The sequence below is a fragment of the Oncorhynchus keta genome, chromosome 34, assembly GCF_023373465.1.
Source record: "Oncorhynchus keta strain PuntledgeMale-10-30-2019 chromosome 34, Oket_V2, whole genome shotgun sequence".
NCBI lineage: Eukaryota > Metazoa > Chordata > Actinopteri > Salmoniformes > Salmonidae > Oncorhynchus > Oncorhynchus keta.
The window spans coordinates 58,737,528-58,756,996 of NC_068454.1; the positions used below are offsets into that span (position 1 = coordinate 58,737,528).

General features: G+C 43.8%; 2 protein-coding genes across 5 annotated transcripts in view; one reads left to right on the plus strand and one right to left on the minus strand.

Annotated features, from left to right (window-relative positions):
- LOC118367365 (mannosyl-oligosaccharide 1,2-alpha-mannosidase IA) overlaps positions 1-19,469 on the minus strand; it is a 204,358-nt gene that overhangs the window by 74,541 nt on the left and 110,348 nt on the right. For both annotated transcript variants that reach the window (XM_035750748.2, XM_035750749.2), the window contains exon 3: positions 6,967-7,082. In XM_035750748.2, coding sequence (XP_035606641.1) covers positions 6,967-7,082 — 116 coding nt within the window. The remainder of the gene's footprint in view (positions 1-6,966; positions 7,083-19,469) is intronic.
- LOC127915149 (protein FAM200A-like) lies at positions 3,050-3,932 on the plus strand. Of its 3 annotated transcripts, none has more exons than XM_052494158.1 (2): positions 3,050-3,755; positions 3,848-3,932. In XM_052494158.1, exon 1 carries the CDS (start codon positions 3,053-3,055, stop codon positions 3,590-3,592), a length of 540 nt encoding a protein of 179 aa, XP_052350118.1. In that variant the 5' UTR covers positions 3,050-3,052; the 3' UTR covers positions 3,593-3,755; positions 3,848-3,932. The 3 variants fall into 3 exon arrangements, with proteins under 3 accessions (XP_052350118.1, XP_052350117.1, XP_052350119.1); XM_052494157.1 differs by having other exon boundaries at positions 3,802-3,925; XM_052494159.1 differs by having other exon boundaries at positions 3,050-3,709; positions 3,802-3,925.

Genomic DNA, 19,469 nt, shown 5'->3' on the forward strand with positions numbered 1-19,469 from the left:
ACACCTCCAGGCTGTGTAAGGGCTATTTGACCAAGGAGAGTGATGGAGTACTGCATCACATGACCTGGCCTCCACAGTCACCCAATCTCAACCAAATTGAGATGGTTTGAGATGAGTTGGACCACAAAGTGAAGGAATAGCAGCCAACAAGTGCTCAGCCTATGTGGGAACTCCTTCAAGACTGCTGGAAACGCATTACAGGTGAAGCTGGTTGAGAGAATGCCAAGAGTATGCAAAGCTGTCATCAATGCAAAGGGTGGCTATTTTGACACTTTTTTGATTACTACATGATTCCATATGTGTTATTTTATAGTGTTGATGTTTTCACTATTATTCTACAATGTAGAAAATAGTAAAAATAAAGAAGAACCCTTGAATGAGTAAGTGTGTCCAAAATGGCACTGGTACTGTAGAAGAACCATGAGCAAAAACACAGTAACACATCTAACTTGGTGTGTTTGGTGCAAACAACCAAGCAGGATGGGTCCCTGAAGTGCTTTGCCTGGTCCCGTTACACATGAATCTCTTGGCCAAATCAGGGAGCACATTAAGTGTTCTCTCACATCACACATCACTCTCTTGACCTTTCAGTGTAACAACAGCCTGCGGGAACATTGCAAGGCTCCCCTCTCTTGCCTCTCAGTTTTGCCCCTGTGCTTCTGGCCTGTTTACATACACTTTGCTTTGATATGCATGCATCTGCGCTCCTTCCAGGCAGGGAAACGCGACACGCTACACAAGAGATAAACAAAGCTCCTTCCCCTCAGCCCTCTCCAAAACGACACCCATGAGAGACTCTTTAACACTGAAGTCTCAATTCAGACATCTTGCTGGAATTGCAGGGCCTGGATGTGCTAATTATCCAGTCACTTGATGGTCTTTGTTAAGAGCACTGGTGTTTTCTAGTGCGACTTTAAATACCGTGCTAATAATGGTTCGGTTGTAGGTGGTAGTGAACCTTTCCTATTTTATGTAGACCTTGAGGGAGAGACTCACCTGTCATTGGCCTAGAAATATTAGTGTAGATTACAGGCCTATTCCATTGATGTACGAAGGAATACGCATACTGAAATGTCACAAAGAGGATAAGGATATAGCTTGTCTGTGATCACTTGCACAGTTACCCAGTTTGCCCTCAGAATATCTAAGAGAGAACGATGCGCTGAAGAAAAAAACGATGCGCTGAAGCCACAAGAGACAGCTGCTCTGTCTGGATAGATCACAGTGGCCTGTTCTCTTTGAAACACAATCACAAACCTCACTGAGACTTTTCCTCTGAGAGACGGAATCCGAGAGATGTTAGAATGACTACGATGGAGGAACGGCGAGCTGAGAAAGGCAATAGGGGAGAATTGAAGGCGAGAGCCTCGAAGGAGGGGTAATTGGGGATAGATCTGTCACTAGGGGATAAAAGCCAACCGGTAAGAGTTCATTAATCACTTTCTATTAGCCACCCTGATGAGAGACTGAGACTGGAGACCTGCAAGAGGAAAAAACAATTTATCCCCTCTTTTTACCCACAGCATTCGCTAGACTAACCAAGGGACTCGAAACCTGAAGAAAAACACCCCTTGAAAACTAATATGGGGCTATAAAGGAAGGATCGAAATCCCTATCTCGGGCAGCTAGAGACCACCAAACCCCAAAACACTAATCAACACTGACATCTCCAACTATTACATCGGGCTTGAAACGGATAAACAGCCTGTGGAATTTTGCAAAGTTAACATTAGATGGGAGGCATTCTGAAGTTGCTCTCGTCTTTGTAATTGGATGAGTCACTGGAGGAAAGTGTATGATCAGAGTATTCCGTCTCCATAGGAACTCGTCAGGATTTGCAGCAGGATTTTGGGGAGTTTGTTTTAGTTTCGGCAGCAGAGGAGAGAGACATTCTACTGACTTAATTAATTCACTCAGCAGCACAAAGATAAATACACTTGACTTTGAGTCTGCTCTCATACATCTCTATTTCCCACAGCATTAAGTGTAGCCTTCTATTCTCCACTCGACTTTGTGGAGAAAATCAACATGGCTTCTGATCACTCACAAAGCTCTTTAGTGGATCAATCTGAAAACATATACACTGAACAAAAATACAAAAGCGACATGCAGCAATTTAAAAGATTTTACAGAGTTACAGTTCTTATGAAGAAATCTGTATGCTCTAATCTATGGATTTCACATGACTGGGAATACAGATATGCATCTGTTGGTCACAGATACCTTTAAAAAAAAAGGTAGGGGCGTGGATCAGAAAACCAGTCAGTATCTGGAGTGAGCACCAATTTGCCTCATGCAGCACAACATAATAGAGTTGATCAGGCTGTTGATTGTGACCTGTGGAATGTTGTTCCACTCCTCTTCTACGGCTGTGTGCGAAGTTGCTGGATATAAGTGGGACTTGTGCAAGAATTGAAAAATATATATTGAATAAAACAAAAATACTAATAATTAAAACAGTATATTGAAAGGTAAGCGCCACACTGAAACTTTTTATTTTGAATGGATACCGTCGCATCGCTTATTGTTGCTGACTTTACCCCCACTGATCCAATGAAATGACAGATTTCCACACACACACACACACACACACACACACACACACACACACACACACACACACACACACACACACACACACACACACACACACACACACACACACACACACACACACACACACACACACACCCAATAACTTGGAAGCTTGATTGACTAACTACGCAGTTGAGTTTTGCAGGCGTAGCACATGTGGATAGTTAGCTGTCATTTAACTCACGTAGGCTAGCTGTCAGAGTAAAATCATGGACAAAATGTTAAAATGTGCAGCTGACTTTAAGCTGGAGGCTTCACAAGATTCATTGAAGAAAAGGCACTTCGCATCATACCTTGTGGCCCAGCGCATTGCTAAGTGCAAAAATCCCACACCAGCGCAGAGGATCTCATACTCCCTGCTGCGATTGATATGTGAACTGAAATCTTGGGAAAGTCAGCCGCCAACAAACTTAAAACCACACCCCTATCCAATGACACCATGAGGAGAATCCAGGACATGTCTGAGGACATAACGTGCCAGACATCAGAGCACATCAGTGCAAATGGCCATTACGCACAGCAGCTTGATGAATCTACAGATGTAGCTCACCATGCGATTCTAATGGTCTATGTCAGACACGTGTGGGATAATAACTTCGAGGAGCAGTTCCTTTTTAGTGCTGATTTGCCCACCACTTCCACCGCAGGGACTATCTTTAACACAATGGACATGCACATGGGCTCCGTGGGACTGGCCTGGGATGGGTGTGTCGGTGTGACCACTGCTGCTGATGGGGCAGCTGCCATGATGGGAAAGCACTCCGGGGTAGTAAAGCGGATCCTGGAGAGAGCACAAAGTGCGACGTGGAACCACTGCTTCCTACACAGGGAGGCATTGGCAGCGAAGGACATGGTGCCTGAGCTCCAAGCCACTCTTCAGGATGTAATCAAGTGTGTCAACTATATCAAAAAGAGTTCCACGAAAAGCAGGTGTTTCCAGGCTTTCTGTGGGGATATGAGGAGCGAGTACCAGCAGGTGTTTCCAGGCCTTCTGTAGGGATATGAGGAGCGAGTACCAGCAGGTGTTTCCAGGCCTTCTGTAGGGATATGAGGAGCGAGTACCAGCAGGTGTTTCCAGGCCTTCTGTAGGGATATGAGGAGCGAGTACCAGCAGGTGTTTCCAGGCCTTCTGTAGGGATATGAGGAGCGAGTACCAGCAGGTGTTTCCAGGCCTTCTGTAGGAATATGAGGAGCGAGTACCAGCAGGTGTTTCCAGGCCATCTGTAGGGATATGAGGAGCGAGTACCAGCAGGTGTTTCCAGGCCTTCTGTAGGGATATGAGGAGCGAGTACCAGCAGGTGTTTCCAGGCCTTCTGTAGGGATATGAGGAGCGAGTACCAGCAGGTGTTTCCAGGCTTTCTGTGGGGATATGAGGAGCGAGTACCAGCAGGTGCTTTATCGTGCAGAGGTCTGCTGGCTTTCCAGGGGTAAATGTTGGGTCGCTTTTATGAGCTCCGAGCGGAGATTGCTGCGTTTCCTTTGGAAAAGAAGTCACCTCTGGCCAAACGTTTAGATTGTGAGGAATGGCTCACACAGGTTGCCTACCTGGTGGATATTTTTGATCATCTGAATTCTCTCAATGTGTCAATGCAATGGAGGGGGCACAATCAATTTCTACAGAGGGATGTAATGGATGTCTTCAAGATGAAGCTTACCATTTGGGCAAATCATGTTTCTAATGTGAGTATTGACATGTTTCCTAATGCTGATTTAGAGATTCATAATCTGATCAACAAAGCGCACGGCGACACACTGAAAAAAAAACATTAGACAGCATCTTGTCAAGCTGCAGGGAAAGTTTTGTGACGACTTCCCGGAGGAGAACAGGAGACAAGACGACTGGATACGGGACCCCTTTTAAGTGGAGATGGGAGGCGTTGCCAAGCAACGAAGAGGATCAGCTGGTGGAGCTGTCATTTGATCACGGACTGAGCATGCGCTTCCCGGAAATGACACTGCCACAGTTCTGGTGCAGCGTAGTGGGAGAATATCCTGCTCTCGCCTGTCATGCAACCAGAATCATGCTGCCGTTCAGCACTACCTATCTGTGTGAAAGTGGCTTGTCTGCTATGGCCGTGCTGAAAACAAACTCAAAGCAGAAACAAACTGGACAGCCAGCCGGACCTCCGAGTTGCCCTCTCAACCATCACCCCAGACTTCAATAAACGTATCAAACTAAAGAACCCCCCTTATAGGCCACACACACACACACACACACACAAAATAAATAAACAGGTTAATGAGTTATTTTTCAATATGTTAATTATTGTTGTTAATTAATTCTGAAATTCATTTGACATTTTATTGAACTGTACACCTTAAAAAACTTTACGGTTGTGAAGCTATTCACATGGTAATTGCTGATTAATAATTCCTAATAATTTTTTTCTATTGTAAACACTGGTATATGTTACTGTACGTTTAACATTATTAGACTGGATATGATGTCATGTTCTGAGTGATAATTTATTACACCCAACTCCTGAACTGGTCGCCTAATTAAAATGGCTTATTCTCTTCAATTGGTACATGTTTTATCAGTCAATATGGCTGTAATGACTTTCTTTACTACCACAACTGAGACAGAGCCTATTTTGCAAGTGAAGCCTGCCCAAGAAGCCAGCTGCAATACAATATTACTCAATTGTCATTGGCAAATTTGGGTCTCCAGCCAAAACCTCAATCCCTATATGTCAATTAGATCCCTGACCCAGTTCCCAAAGTATGGTGACTTTGACCTAAAGTGGCCTGGCGTCCATCACAGGACAGATATCCGTCCACTCAGACGAGGAGACCCTCAGGGACAACTGATCAGAGGAGTTGGAGAAGTGAATGGTGACAGATTGACCTCGCTAGCCCAGTGACAAAGTGTGGCCGGGAGTGTAAATCCTCCCTGGGTGTCTTCATGATGCTGACGAGGTTGCTGTTTGTCATGGGCTGCCATTACTGAGTGTCTCTTGCCCTGGCTTTCTCTGCCAAGACCAGGAGCTACTCATCTTCATACTGCCCAACTGCTCCGAGGGAGAGACTGAAAAGCTGGGTGTCTGAGCACGTGTGTGAGTGAGAGGGAGAGGGAGGGAGAAGAAAGAACAACAGAGGAATAAAGGGAGAGTGAGAAAGGAGCGAGATATGGCTTGCTTTGTGTGTCTAAAATTGTGTCAATGTTCTGTACAAATATTGTACACATGATAATGCATGTGTACCATCTTTTGCATGTCAACATCTATCTAAGCCTAGCTCATCTAAGCCTAGCTCATCTAAGCCTAGCTCATCTAAGCCTAGCTCATCTAAGCCTAGCTCATCTAAATTCACAGCAACTATTAAGAGCACATCAAACACTCAGGAGGTTCGAGTAGATTTCAGTATAATTCCCAAAGAGGGACAAAGCCGAAGTGCTATAGGGAATAGCCAGATCAATGAACAATAGAAAATAATAGAAAACAATAGAAAATGCTGACCTCAGACAATGTACCACCGTAACACATTAAAGACATCTCTTAGCCAGCAGATGTCAGAGAGGCGATATTTGATTAGTGACTAAACCAAATAGCCTTTGGACAAAATTAACTATCCCAATGGGGGACTTACACAAAGTGTGGAAACAGAGTGGAACAGAGGGCCTATAAACTAGTCCGTTAGCAACAGGGCACACAAAGCCTGGCGGCGCTTACCTTGCTGGCTGGCACCATCACTCTCACTCACTCACTTTCCACATAATGTCCAAACTGGCAGACCTCTCTGTTCCCGACCCAGAGAAGAAGTCTATTATCATGGAATTACACAATGGGGAGGCCATGACCTCCTCTCTCTTGCTCCTCTCTCTCTCCCTCTATGCTTTCACATACATTCTCTCTTAGTCTGTCCCTCTTTTCATCCAATCCCACAGCACACAGAGTTCTGGGAGAGTTAAAATAATCCTATGGCACAGTAAGAAAGTGTGATTAGAATGGAACAGTTGTTCAGGGTTGGCCACACAAGACATCCTTTATTCCATCTGAAATGTCCTTTATAACTCTGGCAAACTGTCCCACTCCCTGGACAGGACTTTGGGTCCGCCGGGGGACAATCGACTTAAAATCAACCTGGCAGTAAGACGACTGGTGAGAACATTATTAAGTGTATGTCAACCTAACACGGGCCAAGTCAGACAGCCTATTTCTAGTGTTGGGGTAGTTGATTGGTACTCCAACATAAATGGCAGAGTAACTATCCAATAAAATCGAGGGATTGAAAACCTGGTCAATCAGGGGAAAATAGATGGCCTAAAATCATTCGAAGCACTAAGACCCCTACTGAGAGTGTTTGTGGTAGACGACTGGTCCCCCAACTTGAATGGCAGAGATAATATCCAATGAGTGAGTTTGATCTTACCGAGTTCAGGTCCAGGCTGGTCTCCACCCACTCCTTTGCGTCATTGTATTCGTCCATTAATCCCATTATATACAGCGTGTCCAGAGAATCCACGATGGAGGCTCCCCTCAAACCACCTGCAAAACACACAGGACACAGAACAGTCAGAACCATGGGGTATAGGGACTTGCAGTGCCAGACATCATACAGCATTCTTGTTCTGGGAGAAATTAGAATGACTAGAGTTGAGGCTCAGAGACATAAAGCAGACAGAAGTACCAAGACTGCAAAGTAAAGTTAAGAAATGCCCTGAAATACCAAACCACAGTGGCACCAACTACAGCTATCACGTCTGCATTTTGAATCTTGAATTCTGGTATGACATTGTGTAGGCTGGATGAAAATCATTTACCTCCAAGATGAACAGTAACAGTCTAGCCTGCTGCATTCCTAATTGTATTCAGTACAGGAACTGTGATCCCTATGCTCCAATGACTGGTTTTAGATGCACTTCATTTGAGGTTATTAAATTCCCCTCACAACCTTAATAAGCAATGTTCAGAGGCTTTTATTCAATCCCACAGCCCCTAAGAGCATGATTGGAGGGTCTTTTTCTTCTCATATGAAGAAATATGCGGTTCGTGGCTGGCTGTAATGGAAAGAGCTGTGAACAGAGGAATATGTGTCCTTAATGTGTTATTGAGCAAAATAGTTGCAGGAGAGACACACCAACTGAAAGCCTGAGAATGGAGTGATAACAACAGTAGAAACTAACATATAGCGCAGGACTAGCCATTATATGCACTGGAGGGCTTGAAAACAGAACTATAGGTACAGTAACCGATTCTGCTAAAAATATGATGTGCAACTTCATGTTCACCCCTAAACAGAGCTCAACACAGAGACTGTGTCTATCTGACGCAACAACGCAGCAACACAGCAACCTGGCACATGAAAGTGGCACGATTCCTATAAGCAGTTATTGTGTCGCTCGTCAGATATGCAAATGAAAAATTGTATCCTGAGGCGACAAAATATTCATGAAGCAGAGGCAACAGAACACTGGAGGCAAAAAGGGGAGCGATTCTAGCTGATAGTTTCTCTAACCGGAGTCATTTGAATTTGGCCAGACTGTGCAACGCAGTGGGCGGCTAAGACGGCAAGGGTTTGGCTTGTCTGATGTGGTTTGGGTGGCGGAGACAGACGTCAAACTCTCTTATCGTCACGCTAGCCTCCTCCCTGCAAACCCCAACTCAGCTTTCCTCTGCCCTCGATTACAATGGCTTGCTAAAGTATTCACCCCCCTTGGAATCTTTTCTACAACCTGGAATTAAAATGTATTTTTGGGAGGTTTGTATCATTTGATTTACACAACATGCCTACCACTTTGTAGATGCAAAATACAAACAAGAAATAAGACAACACAAAAAACAGACAGCTTGAGCATGCATAACTATTCACCCTCCAAAGTCAATACTTTGTACAGCCATCTTTTGCAGCCATTACAGCTGCAAGTCTCTTGGGGTATGTCTCTATAAGCTTGGCACATCTAGCCACTAGGATTTTTGCCCATTCTTCAAGACAAAACTTATCCAGCACCATCAAGTTGGATGGGTTCCGCAGATGTACAGCAATCTTTTAGTCATACCACAGATTCTCAATTGGATTGAGGGCTGGGCTTTGACTAGGCCATTCCAAGACAATTAAATGTTTCCCCTTAAACCACTCCAGTGTTGCTTTAGCAGTATGCTTAGGGTCATTTCCTGGTGGAAGATTAACCTCCGTCCCAGTCTCAAATCTCTGGAAGACTGAAACAGGTTTCCCTTAAGAATTTCCCTGTATTGAGCTCCATCCTTCATTCCTTCAATTCTGACCAGTTTCCCAGTCCCTGCCGGTGAAAAACATCCCCATAGCATGATGCTGCCACCACCATGCTTCACTGTGGGGATGGTGTTCTAGGGGTGATGAGAGGTTTTGGGTTTGCGCCAGACATAATGTTTTCCTTGATGGCCAAAAAGCTCAATTTTAGTCTCATCTAACCAGAGTACCTTCTTCCATATGTTTGAGGAGTCTCCCAAATGTCTTTTTGGCAAACACCAAATGTGTTTTCTTTTCTTTTTCTTTAAGCAATAGCTTTTTTTCTGGCCACTCTTCCGTAAAGCCCAGCTCTGTGGAGTGTACGGCTTAAAGTGGTCCTATGGACAGATACTCCAATCTCCGCTGTGGAACTTTGCAGCTCCTTCAGGATTATCTTTGGTCTCTTTGTTGCCTCTCTGATTAATGCCCTCCTTGCCTGGTCCGTGAGTTCTGGTGGGCGGCCCTCTCTTGGCAGGTTTGTTGTGGTGCCATATTCTTTCCATTTTTTAATCGTGGATTTAATGGTGCTCCCTGGGATGTTCAAAGTTTCAGATAAAAAAAATTATAACCCAAACCTGATCTGTACTTCTCCACAACTTTGTCCCTGACCTGTTTGGAGAGCTCCCTGGTCTTCATGGCGGTGCTTGCTTTGTGGTGCCCCTTGCTTAGTGGTGTTGTAGACTCTGGGGCCTTTCAGAACAGGTGTATATATACTGAGATCATGTGACAGATCATGTGACACTTAGATTGCACACAGGTGGACTTTATTTTACTAATTATGTGACTTCTGTAGGTAATTGGTTGCACCAGATCTTATTTAGGGACTTCATATATTTTTTTCCCATTTCACTTCACCAATTTGGACTATTTACATGAAATCCAAATAAAAATCTATTTAAATTACAGTTTGTAATGTAACAAAATAGGAAAAACGGCAAGAGGGATAAATACTTTTGCAAGGCACTGTATATCTGCCTCAGATTGATTTCTAATCTAAATAATCATAGCATGTAATATTAGCCTACAGTATGTGCTTTTCAGATTACCCAGAAAGCCTCTCACATTGTTGACCTTTCACTCTACCACATTGCCAACTGAGGTCAGCTGATAAGGTCAGTGGAGAGGGCAGAGGGTGCAGGGATGAAGGTTCGTAGGTGACATGGCTGAGTGATTGGCGTCATATGCCCATGTCCTCGCCGGCTGATACAGCACAGTCAAGTTACACACTATCAGCCCTATGTCATATACAGTTGAAGTCGGAAGTTTACACACACTTAGATTGGAGTCACTAAAACTAGTTTTTCAACCACTTCACAAATTTCTTGTCAACAAACTATAGTTTTGGCAAGTCAGTTAGGACATCTACCTCGTGCATGACACAAGTCATTTATCCAACAATTGTTTACAGACAGATTATTTCACTTATAATCTTCTGTGTCACAATTCCAGTAGGTCAGAAGTTTGCATACACTAAGTTGACTGTGCCTTTTAAACAGCTTGAGAAAATGATGTCATGGCTTTAGAAGATTATGATAGGCTAATTGACATAATTTGAGTCAATTGGAGGTGTATCTGTGGATGTATTTCAAGGCCTACCTTCAAACTCAGTGCCTCTTTGCCTGACATCATGGAAAAATCAAAAGAAATCAGCCAAGACGCTCAGCAAAGAAGAAGCCACTGCTCCAAAACTGCCATAAAAAAGCCAGACTACGGTTTGCAACTGCACATGAGGACAAAGATCATACTTTTTGGAGAAATGTCCTGTTTGGCCAAATGGAACTGTTTGGCCATAATGACCATCGTTATGTTTAGAGGAAAAAGGGGGAGGTGTCACGTCCTGACCTTAGTTCCTTGTTTTTATTTCTATTTTATGTTGGTCGGGGCGTGAGTTGTGGTGGGCATTCTATGTGTTGTTCTAGTTTTGGCTTTCTATGTGTTTGGCCTGGTATGGTTCTCAATCAGAAGCAGCTGTCAATCGTTGTCCCTGATTGAGAACCATACTTAGGCAGCCTGTTTTTCCCACTTGAGTTGTGGGTGATTGTTTTCTGTGTCTGTGTTTTCTCCATACAGAACTCTTTCGTTTTTCGTTTCTGTCTTTCACTTTGCTATTTTGTATTTTCGTGTTCAGTGACTTTTCATTAAAAATGATGAACACTTATCATGCTGCACATTGGTCCGATCTGTCATACTCCTCGTCAGAGGAAGACGAATCGCGTTACAGGAGGCCGAAGAACACCAAGCCGAAGAACACCATTCCAACCGTGAAGCACGGGGGTGGCAGCTTCATGTTGTGGGTGTGCTTTGCTGTAGGAGGGACTGGTGCACTTCACAAAATAGATGTCATCATGAGGAAGAACATTTCGTGGATATATTGAAGCTACATGTCAAGACATCAGTCAGGAAGTTACAGCTTGGTCGCAAATGTTTCTTCCAAATGGACAATGACCCCAAGCATACTTCCAAAGTTGTGGCAAAATGCATGGACAACAAAGTCAAGGTATTGGAGTGGTCATCACAAAGCCCTGACCTCAATCCTATAGAACATTTGTGGGCAGAACTGAAAAAGCGTGTGCGAGCAAGGAGGCCTACAAACCTGACTCAGCCAGCTCTGTCAGGAGGAATGGGCCATAATTCACCCAACTTACTGTGGGAAGCTTGTGGAAGGCTACCTGAAACGTTTGACCCAAGTTAAACAATTTAAAGGCAATGCTACCAAATATTAATTGATTGTATGTAAACTTCCGACTCACTTAGAATGTGATGAAATAAAGAAAAGCTGAAATAAATGATTCTCTCTACTATTATTCTGACATTTCACATTCTTAAAATAACGTGGTGATCCTAACTGACCTAAGACAGGGCATTTTTACGAGGATTAAATGTCAGGAATTGTGAAAAACTGAGTTTACATGTATTTGGCTAAGGTGTATGTAAACTTCTGACTTCAACCATATTAGGGCTGTTGGTCCCACTTTATATGGATAGTCCAGATGTTCCATCTCTAGATGGTCTTCAGATGGTCATACTATCAACAAACTATACGTTGCTATGCAATTGCTTTCTAAAGTTACGGTTAAGGTTATGGCTAGGGTTAAGTTTAGGGTCAGAGTTCGTAGATAGATAGTGTTACCAGGCTATTTACTCGATTTTATCCCTTGGAGGACTGCAGTGCTTTTCTCAGTCATAATTCTTCACACAGTCACTTTAAGTCACAGTCACTCCTTTAAGTCTGATGAGTGTTTTTTTTATTTTATTTTTTTTTAAACTTTTATTTAACTAGGCAAGTCAGTTAAGAACAAATTCTTATTTTTAATGACGGCCTAGGAACAGTGGGTTAACTGCCTGTTCAGGGGCAGAACGACAGATTTGTACCTTGTCAGCTCGGGGGTTTGAACTTGAACCCTTCCGGTTACTAGTCCAACGCTCTAACCACTAGGCTACGCTGCCATCTACCACACACCCCTACCCACCAACCACGCAGCTGGTCCTCCTCCCATCTAACACACATCTCAGCCCACCTCGGCAGGTTTTACCCTGACAGGGATTCACCTTACATTGACACTGAGAGGGCACTGCTACTGTCCAGCTATAGCTAGACAGATTCAGAGTTGAGATGAGCATGCATAACTTGGGTATTGCTACCCTCCAGCTAGAGACACTGCCCAGTCATGGGAAATGCATAGATTAGGGCCTAATGAATTTATTTAAATTGACTGATTTCCTTATATACTGTAACTCTTATATTTTTGTTCAGTAGTTGCACATACGCTATGAAGGTAATGTATGTCACTGACATCTTGCAGACACTGTGAAAGCTCTGTGAAACAAAGTTAACTTTTTCCTGTCTCAAGCAGATCTCGTTGCTAAGTCCATTGCCAGCAAACGAAGACTCTCAAAAGCATATTCTCCATTTCCGTCTGTGAAGGACTCTCACTATGCTTAGTGAGCACTTGACTGTACTGTTGCAATTTGATGACAAATCATGTTTCAGAGCACACAGAGAGAAAAAAAAGTGATAGCTAATACCCCTCATTGCCAATCCCGGCGACGGCGAACGTCAGGGAGCAGTGGAGTGTGGAAAATTCCTATTGAAAACAGCAGCAACAAAGCACAGATGATTGATGGACTCAGATGAGAGCGGTAACGGATCAATCCATCACATATTACTCCCAGGGTTCCATGGCGTGTCCCAAACATAGACCTTAATTATATCAGAGGGACTTCATCTGGAAGGGTCCTACCCCAAGGTGCCTTGGTGGGGGTATGAGCACTTGGTGCAGGTAGGGTTACAGGGGTATTTAGCAATCCATTTTACAAACGGGAGTGGCTTTGTTCATCACATTTACATTTACATTTAAGTCATTTAGCACATTCAGGTAGTACCGACCATTAACCATCAAAGCTTAAAGCGAGGTACCTATAATCTAACCTTGTGACAGTCAAGCACAAAAACCACGCCATCCATCCATCTATGGATTCTCGGTGTTGTGTTTGCCACACGTGAGTGCCTGGAGACACAAACGAGACAGTAGAAATGATTTTGTAATAACAGTTGTTCGCCAAACTGAAACGTAATCACATATAATGTGTTTAAATTCATACCAATTAATTAGAAGATAACCATTTGAAATGCTGTAATAAACTGATCCTGTAATAAACTGGTTCGATGTGCTCCCATATTCCAAATAGATACGAAAACAAAAGAGTAAACATTGCAATTGCTATGCAACTGTAATTACTTGAACATTCATTTAAGCAAATATTATTTGTACAGGAGCTCATCACAGTAGTCATATCATTTATGTTGTGTGTGAGTGAGTGAGTGAGTGAGTGAGTGAGTGAGTGAGTGAGTGAGTGAGTGAGTGAGTGAGTGAGTGAGTGAGTGAGTGAGTGAGTGAGTGAGTGAGTGAGTGAGTGAGTGAGTGAGTGAGTGAGTGAGTGAGTGAGTGAGTGAGTGAGTGAGTGAGAGCGAGAAAGTGTGTGTATTTGTGTGTGTATGCGTGTTTTCCATAATGTGTGTATGTGTGTGTGTGTCCATCGGCATGTATTCTAGGTTGGAAATGAGCGGGAGAGATTGTATGTGTGTTACTGTGTATTGTGTGTACAGAGTGCACAGTAAGTGCATATGTTCAATTATCAAAGCTGTCACTGGCAAGGCAACAGGGTCAGGTTGGTTATACTAGAGAGCCTCTACACACATGATCAATCAATCAACTCACTCACTCACGTCCACAGACACACACACAACCACACACGGACACACATGGCAACAGATTCTATCAGACTGAAATCGTGTTAACCATTGAGACCAACAACATGCGAGGACAACATTCCCTCTGAGCAACCTCTTACCCTATAGGGCCAATCAATAAATAGACTGTTCTGTCCGGTCAAGTTACAGAAACAAAATGGATGATTTGATCACCTCTCTGCATTGCCAACGATGAAATTGCATTCAATAGAATATAACTTCATTAGCCCTCTCAGGGACATCGTTGAAGGCATTGTTGTAGAACCCATAAGTACTGTAAATACTGTATGGAACATTGGCCACCATTCAGCGAGGACCATCAGTAGTTACCATTGACGACAGAAGAAGAACCAGAGACCCCCAAAAAATGATCTACACTGCTAATTTGTTCTGCAGTCTTGTTCAATTGAGCTCTCAAAAGTACACCACAAACCGTGAGAGAAATAGCCCAGTAACATATCAAGGTGACTTTAACAGATAGAGACTCTGGTAATATCACATTAATTACACCACTCTTTTATTACCGAGTGTGGCTGTCACCAGGGTAACGCTAGCCTCGTTGATGTCAACGCAGGTGTCCTCGTAGCTTACCGTTCAGGTCCCAGTGAGTGGCATCTGGGGTTCAGATTTAGCCGTGACATGTCAGTGTTCAGGAATCGAATTTGTTTGATTGTGCTTAAGAGGTGTCTGTGTAGCATGGAACGGCACTGAGGGTAAGGGGGTTGGTGAAGTTGAGAAGAGAAGGATAAGAGCATATTGGAGAAAAGCCAGGGAGGGTAAAATGTGTTATGAATGTGTTCCAGGAAAGAGAGAGAGAGGGTGGGGGGGATCTTAACAGCAAAGAGAAAAGTGAGGAGGAGGGATGTAAGAAATACCAAGGCTATCGATCAGAGTGGAGTTTTCAGCAGTATTTTATTTAATTTTTATTCAATCGATATTTAACTATCGGTACGGAACGTCAACGTCACAGTTTAGCCTCAGACAAACACCTGACAGTCGAGTCAATTAAAATCAAATAGGGACGAGTGGCCAAAATTAATTTTACATATTCGAGCTGACGGTAGTTAAACCACGAATATACCTTTTCCTCTCAGGATTGAGGTCACGGGGTAATTGTTGCAATGTTATAGCCTTAGTTGGTCTTTCAAGAAATTTCTGTCAAAAATGTTTTCTTTCCTTTCATGTCATGTGGTGTCTGTCGCAAGCGTGACATTCTTCTGGATCATCAGACCTTTGTGTTCTTGGTGGTTTACCAGCTCACCCTGGATATTTCTAATACAATAATTATTTTTTGTCTACAGTTCCCAGTCAGAGTAGCTGTCTGGAGCCCAGTGAGTTTGGCCCTCTCAGGGGAAACATATTCCAACTACTGCTGAAACCACCTAATGTGGCCAAAACAACCACAGGCTGTAAGGGAAATGTCTGGCTCACCACACTTCGTTTCAGTCTACTAGGAATAAGTCAGAGAGATTGGTGACAATGTAAAAAAAAAAAGTGCTACTTTTGACAAAACACACTATTACTTGAAATGGATATTGGTACTTTCAAAATAGTTTCCTACCCACTTCAATCTCACGGAACCTCCCCAAGAGAGCATTCAACCCACACAAACCTAGATCACTTAGACACACTAAATCCAATGAACTCTCAAACCTCCCTACTGGTAAACATCATACAGTCTCTGGTCACTGTAAGTAAACTGTGAGATGATCAGCAGTATATAGGCAACAGCAATAGAGCCTCTGTTTGAATCAAACATAACAACATGATTGCATGATTGCCATGGAGACAAAGCTGCTGTGATAGGAGCTGTTTACTGATGCACATGATCTAATCCTCAGCCCGAGGAGAGCTGTGTTTGTGTCTATTTGTGTCTATGTGTGTCTATGTGTGTCTGTGTGTGTGTGTGTGTCTATGTGTGTGTGTGTGTGTGTGTGTGTCTGACAGTGATGTAGCACCGATGTCGAGTCCCAACCGGTTGTAGCAGAGGGCTGGGAGAGGACGAGGCAGGGAGAGAGTGGGAGACAGTGTGTGTAAAGTCTGCCTCTCGGTGTAGGGCCACACAGAGAAGACACACAATGGCTGGTGACCTGCTCTAACGTCCAGCAGGATGCTGATTCAAACCATTTATCAGCATAGAAAAATGTCATAAGTGGGAATGTACTTCGGAAAGCTTCAAGGCAATAATACCTGTTGACAATCTACAAAAGTGAATTACCTCTCATAATACAGAGTAAACCTCTGGTCTGACAAGATCCATTACACTATATCACGCCTAAACAAACGTACTGTCTGCAGTGTCTGCCTGTGTGGCTGTTGTTACAGTGGGTACCTATTCATCATCATCTGAGCACCAGAGTGGCCACCAAGGAAGCAGAACTCAGACCACAACACAGAAACCCAATCATGTGATTCCCTCTCTCTTCATTTAGTCTTCATAATGTTCCTGGGGGGACGAACAACTAGACAAAAACCTAATGACATAAAGTAGACTAAATCCTGTAAAGGATCTGCCTCGTCTATTTGGTGTTATGTTTTTCAGACACCGCAGCCAAAATACAAGACCCAGCCAATGAGCTTAACAGGCCTAGTTCCTCAAGTTGTGCACCCTGAGAGAGAGAGAGAGAGAGAGAGAGAGAGAGAGAGAGAGAGAGAGAGAGAGAGAGAGAGAGAGAGAGAGAGAGAGAGAGAGAGAGAGAGAACTCTGTTTCCTGACTGCCAGCTTTCTCACTTACATCCTCCTCCAATTAATATTTTTATTTTGCACACCTGAAAACACACACACACACAGAAGACAGATGCACACACGCAGGCACACACATAGACCCCCCCCCCACACACACACACACATTCAGATACACAGAATAACCAAACATGATTAGAAAGGCTACTATCATGGTGTAGCATGCACATACAAGATGAGTCAGTCAAACTGACATCATTTCATTTGCCACTATGGGACCGCGAGACAAGCACAGCGTATCTCAGCCCCCCCCCCATCCTGTCAGATGTTACAATATCTCCAACAAGATTACAGACGGCATACTGTGCTATCGAACCCCTCTGTCCATCCATCCACCCCCTACCACTCTCACCACGATGGATTGACACACAGCCACTGTGTGGTAGAAGAATATATCTGATGCTATATTAACTGTCAACCCACAACATCTGATTGGAGGTGACAAATGTGCCATGATTGGTCAGTTATTTCAGACCAGGATGGGCCTATGGTGCCAACAATTCAACGACATTGATACCAATACTAAATAGCTATAGCAGAAAGAGCCTACAACACAAATTGGAGGCACTCAGAGTCTGCAGCTCGGTAAACTAATTGACAGGTCTTCCTGTTTCCAGACGGAGATACGGAGGGCAGAGTGAAGTTAGCATTGGTTCTAAGGCCCGCAGGCTGCGGCTCCAGCAGTAAGCAGGTGTAGCCGAAGTAGAGATCTCCCCCGGTCTCCCCATCTCCCCTGGAGATTAAACAGAGCAGCTTGGCCTGTCAGCTGTGCTATACACACACACACACACACAGAGAGACACGCGCAGGCACGCCGCACACTGATGCACACCGACACACAAGCGTGGAGACAGACACACACACAGCCACCTGAGTAATGTTTGCCTGGGCCAATTAAAATGGGTTAGAATAACCTGGCCAACCTGCTGATGGAGAGGACCCGTCCTCTGGAGAAATGAAAGCAGAGTCGCTCAGCATCGTTAGTGCACACAAGTGTAGGCGAGGAGGTTACCCAGAGGGGGTGGAGTACGTGAGAGGTAGGTGTGTGTGTGTGTGTGTGTGTGTGTGTGTGTGTGTGTGTGTGTGTGTGTGTGTGTGTGTGTGTGTGTGTGTGTGTGTGTGTGTGTGTGTGTGTGTGTGTGTGTGTGTGTGTGTGTGTGTGTGTGTGTGTCGGTGTGTGTGTGTGTGTGTCGGTGTGTGTGTGTGTGTGTTGATCCATCTTACTTTATAAACAAACTGCCCCAAAGTATAGACTGGCTGTGGATTTGGAAATTCCATTAAATAATCATCTAGTGTGATTATAGAGAGCTTTTTTAAAATTGGTACTGTATGTTGCGATATGGGATATTACAGTGGGAAACCATTTACATCTGTAGAATATTAAGTTATAGAGCATTTTCCAACCAACCAAACATTTTGTAAAGAGAGAAAAGTATTTACACACTTTGTACATAGCAATGAATTAACATTCCACCAATAATTGGTTCATTTAAAAACTCAGCAGGTGCACTCACCTTTCATTTCATGCAGTCACCTGTAATTTCACAGCAAATTGCAAAGGTCAAAAAGCTGTCATCGCTTTCTAACACTTGTTGTACTTCAAATCCTTAACTCATCCAACAACCTTTAAACACCAGAACAAAACTTTGTCCCTCCACCTTTCCAAACTCTCCTTTACTCACTCTGAGAACTCAATTAATTTCTTAAACTCCAACATTGCTCTCTCTCTCTGTTCTCTCTTCTCTCTGTTTGTAGTTTCAGGGATGCCACGGGCTCCTGGCACAGCTATTCTGTTTCCCCCCTCTCTCTGAAGTGTGGCCCAGACTGTAAGTGGTTGGAAAAGTTTCTCTGACCCCTCCAGCAGGATACACCAACACAAAGCATTCCTTTCACACCTTTTATTTATTCATTCCCCCTTTCCTCTCCACACAGGGGGACGGAGAGACAAAACCACTATGCAGTATCCACTCTCTAATCATGCTCCGTCTGGGGCCCCCGAATCACACCTTTACCGCCCAATTACCAATGGATCCCTTGGATACCTGAGCAGGTCGACCAATGAATAACCTGTATGCACAGGCACACTGGTGGTGGAGTGTGAAGAAGAAGGATTATAATTGGTTCAAGGAGAGAGAATGTGTGCTAGGCCTGCTAGTCAGTGAGGGCCCTTAGCTGTTAAAACTGTGTGGTGGTCACCACAGTAACAAATAAAACACTTCTGCTTTGTTAATGGGTAGGGAAGGCTCGAAAATGCTGTGAATGCTAGCTGTGAACAGGAACTGTGAGCTGCATTGTATTGTATTGTTTCAATGGGCAAAAACCTATATCGTACATCAGGGGATTGAACAGAGCATAAACTAAGTAAGGAGACATACATACAAAGTGTTCCAGTCAAAACTCCACATAGAAAGTAGGTCTACACCGAGAATAAGGAGAGATACTATATACAGTATGCCATGGTTGTGGATATAAATGGATTATATAGTAGACTAAGTGGAGGCAAGAACAGACTGATTTGTGGATGCATGATGGGGAAAACACAAACACTCTGTGAGTATTCCATTGCACTCTGCATGGCTGCGGGGACACGCAGTGGCCTCGAGTAAGCCAAGGATGGGATATAAATAGAACAAAAAGAGAAAGAACCAAAAAAGCTGTTCCTTAATGCGACCG

Coding starts and splice junctions, on each gene's coding strand:
- LOC127915149 (XM_052494158.1), top strand. CDS start 3,053: ATGTCTGAGGACATAACGTGCCAGACATCAGAGCACATCAGTGCAAAT.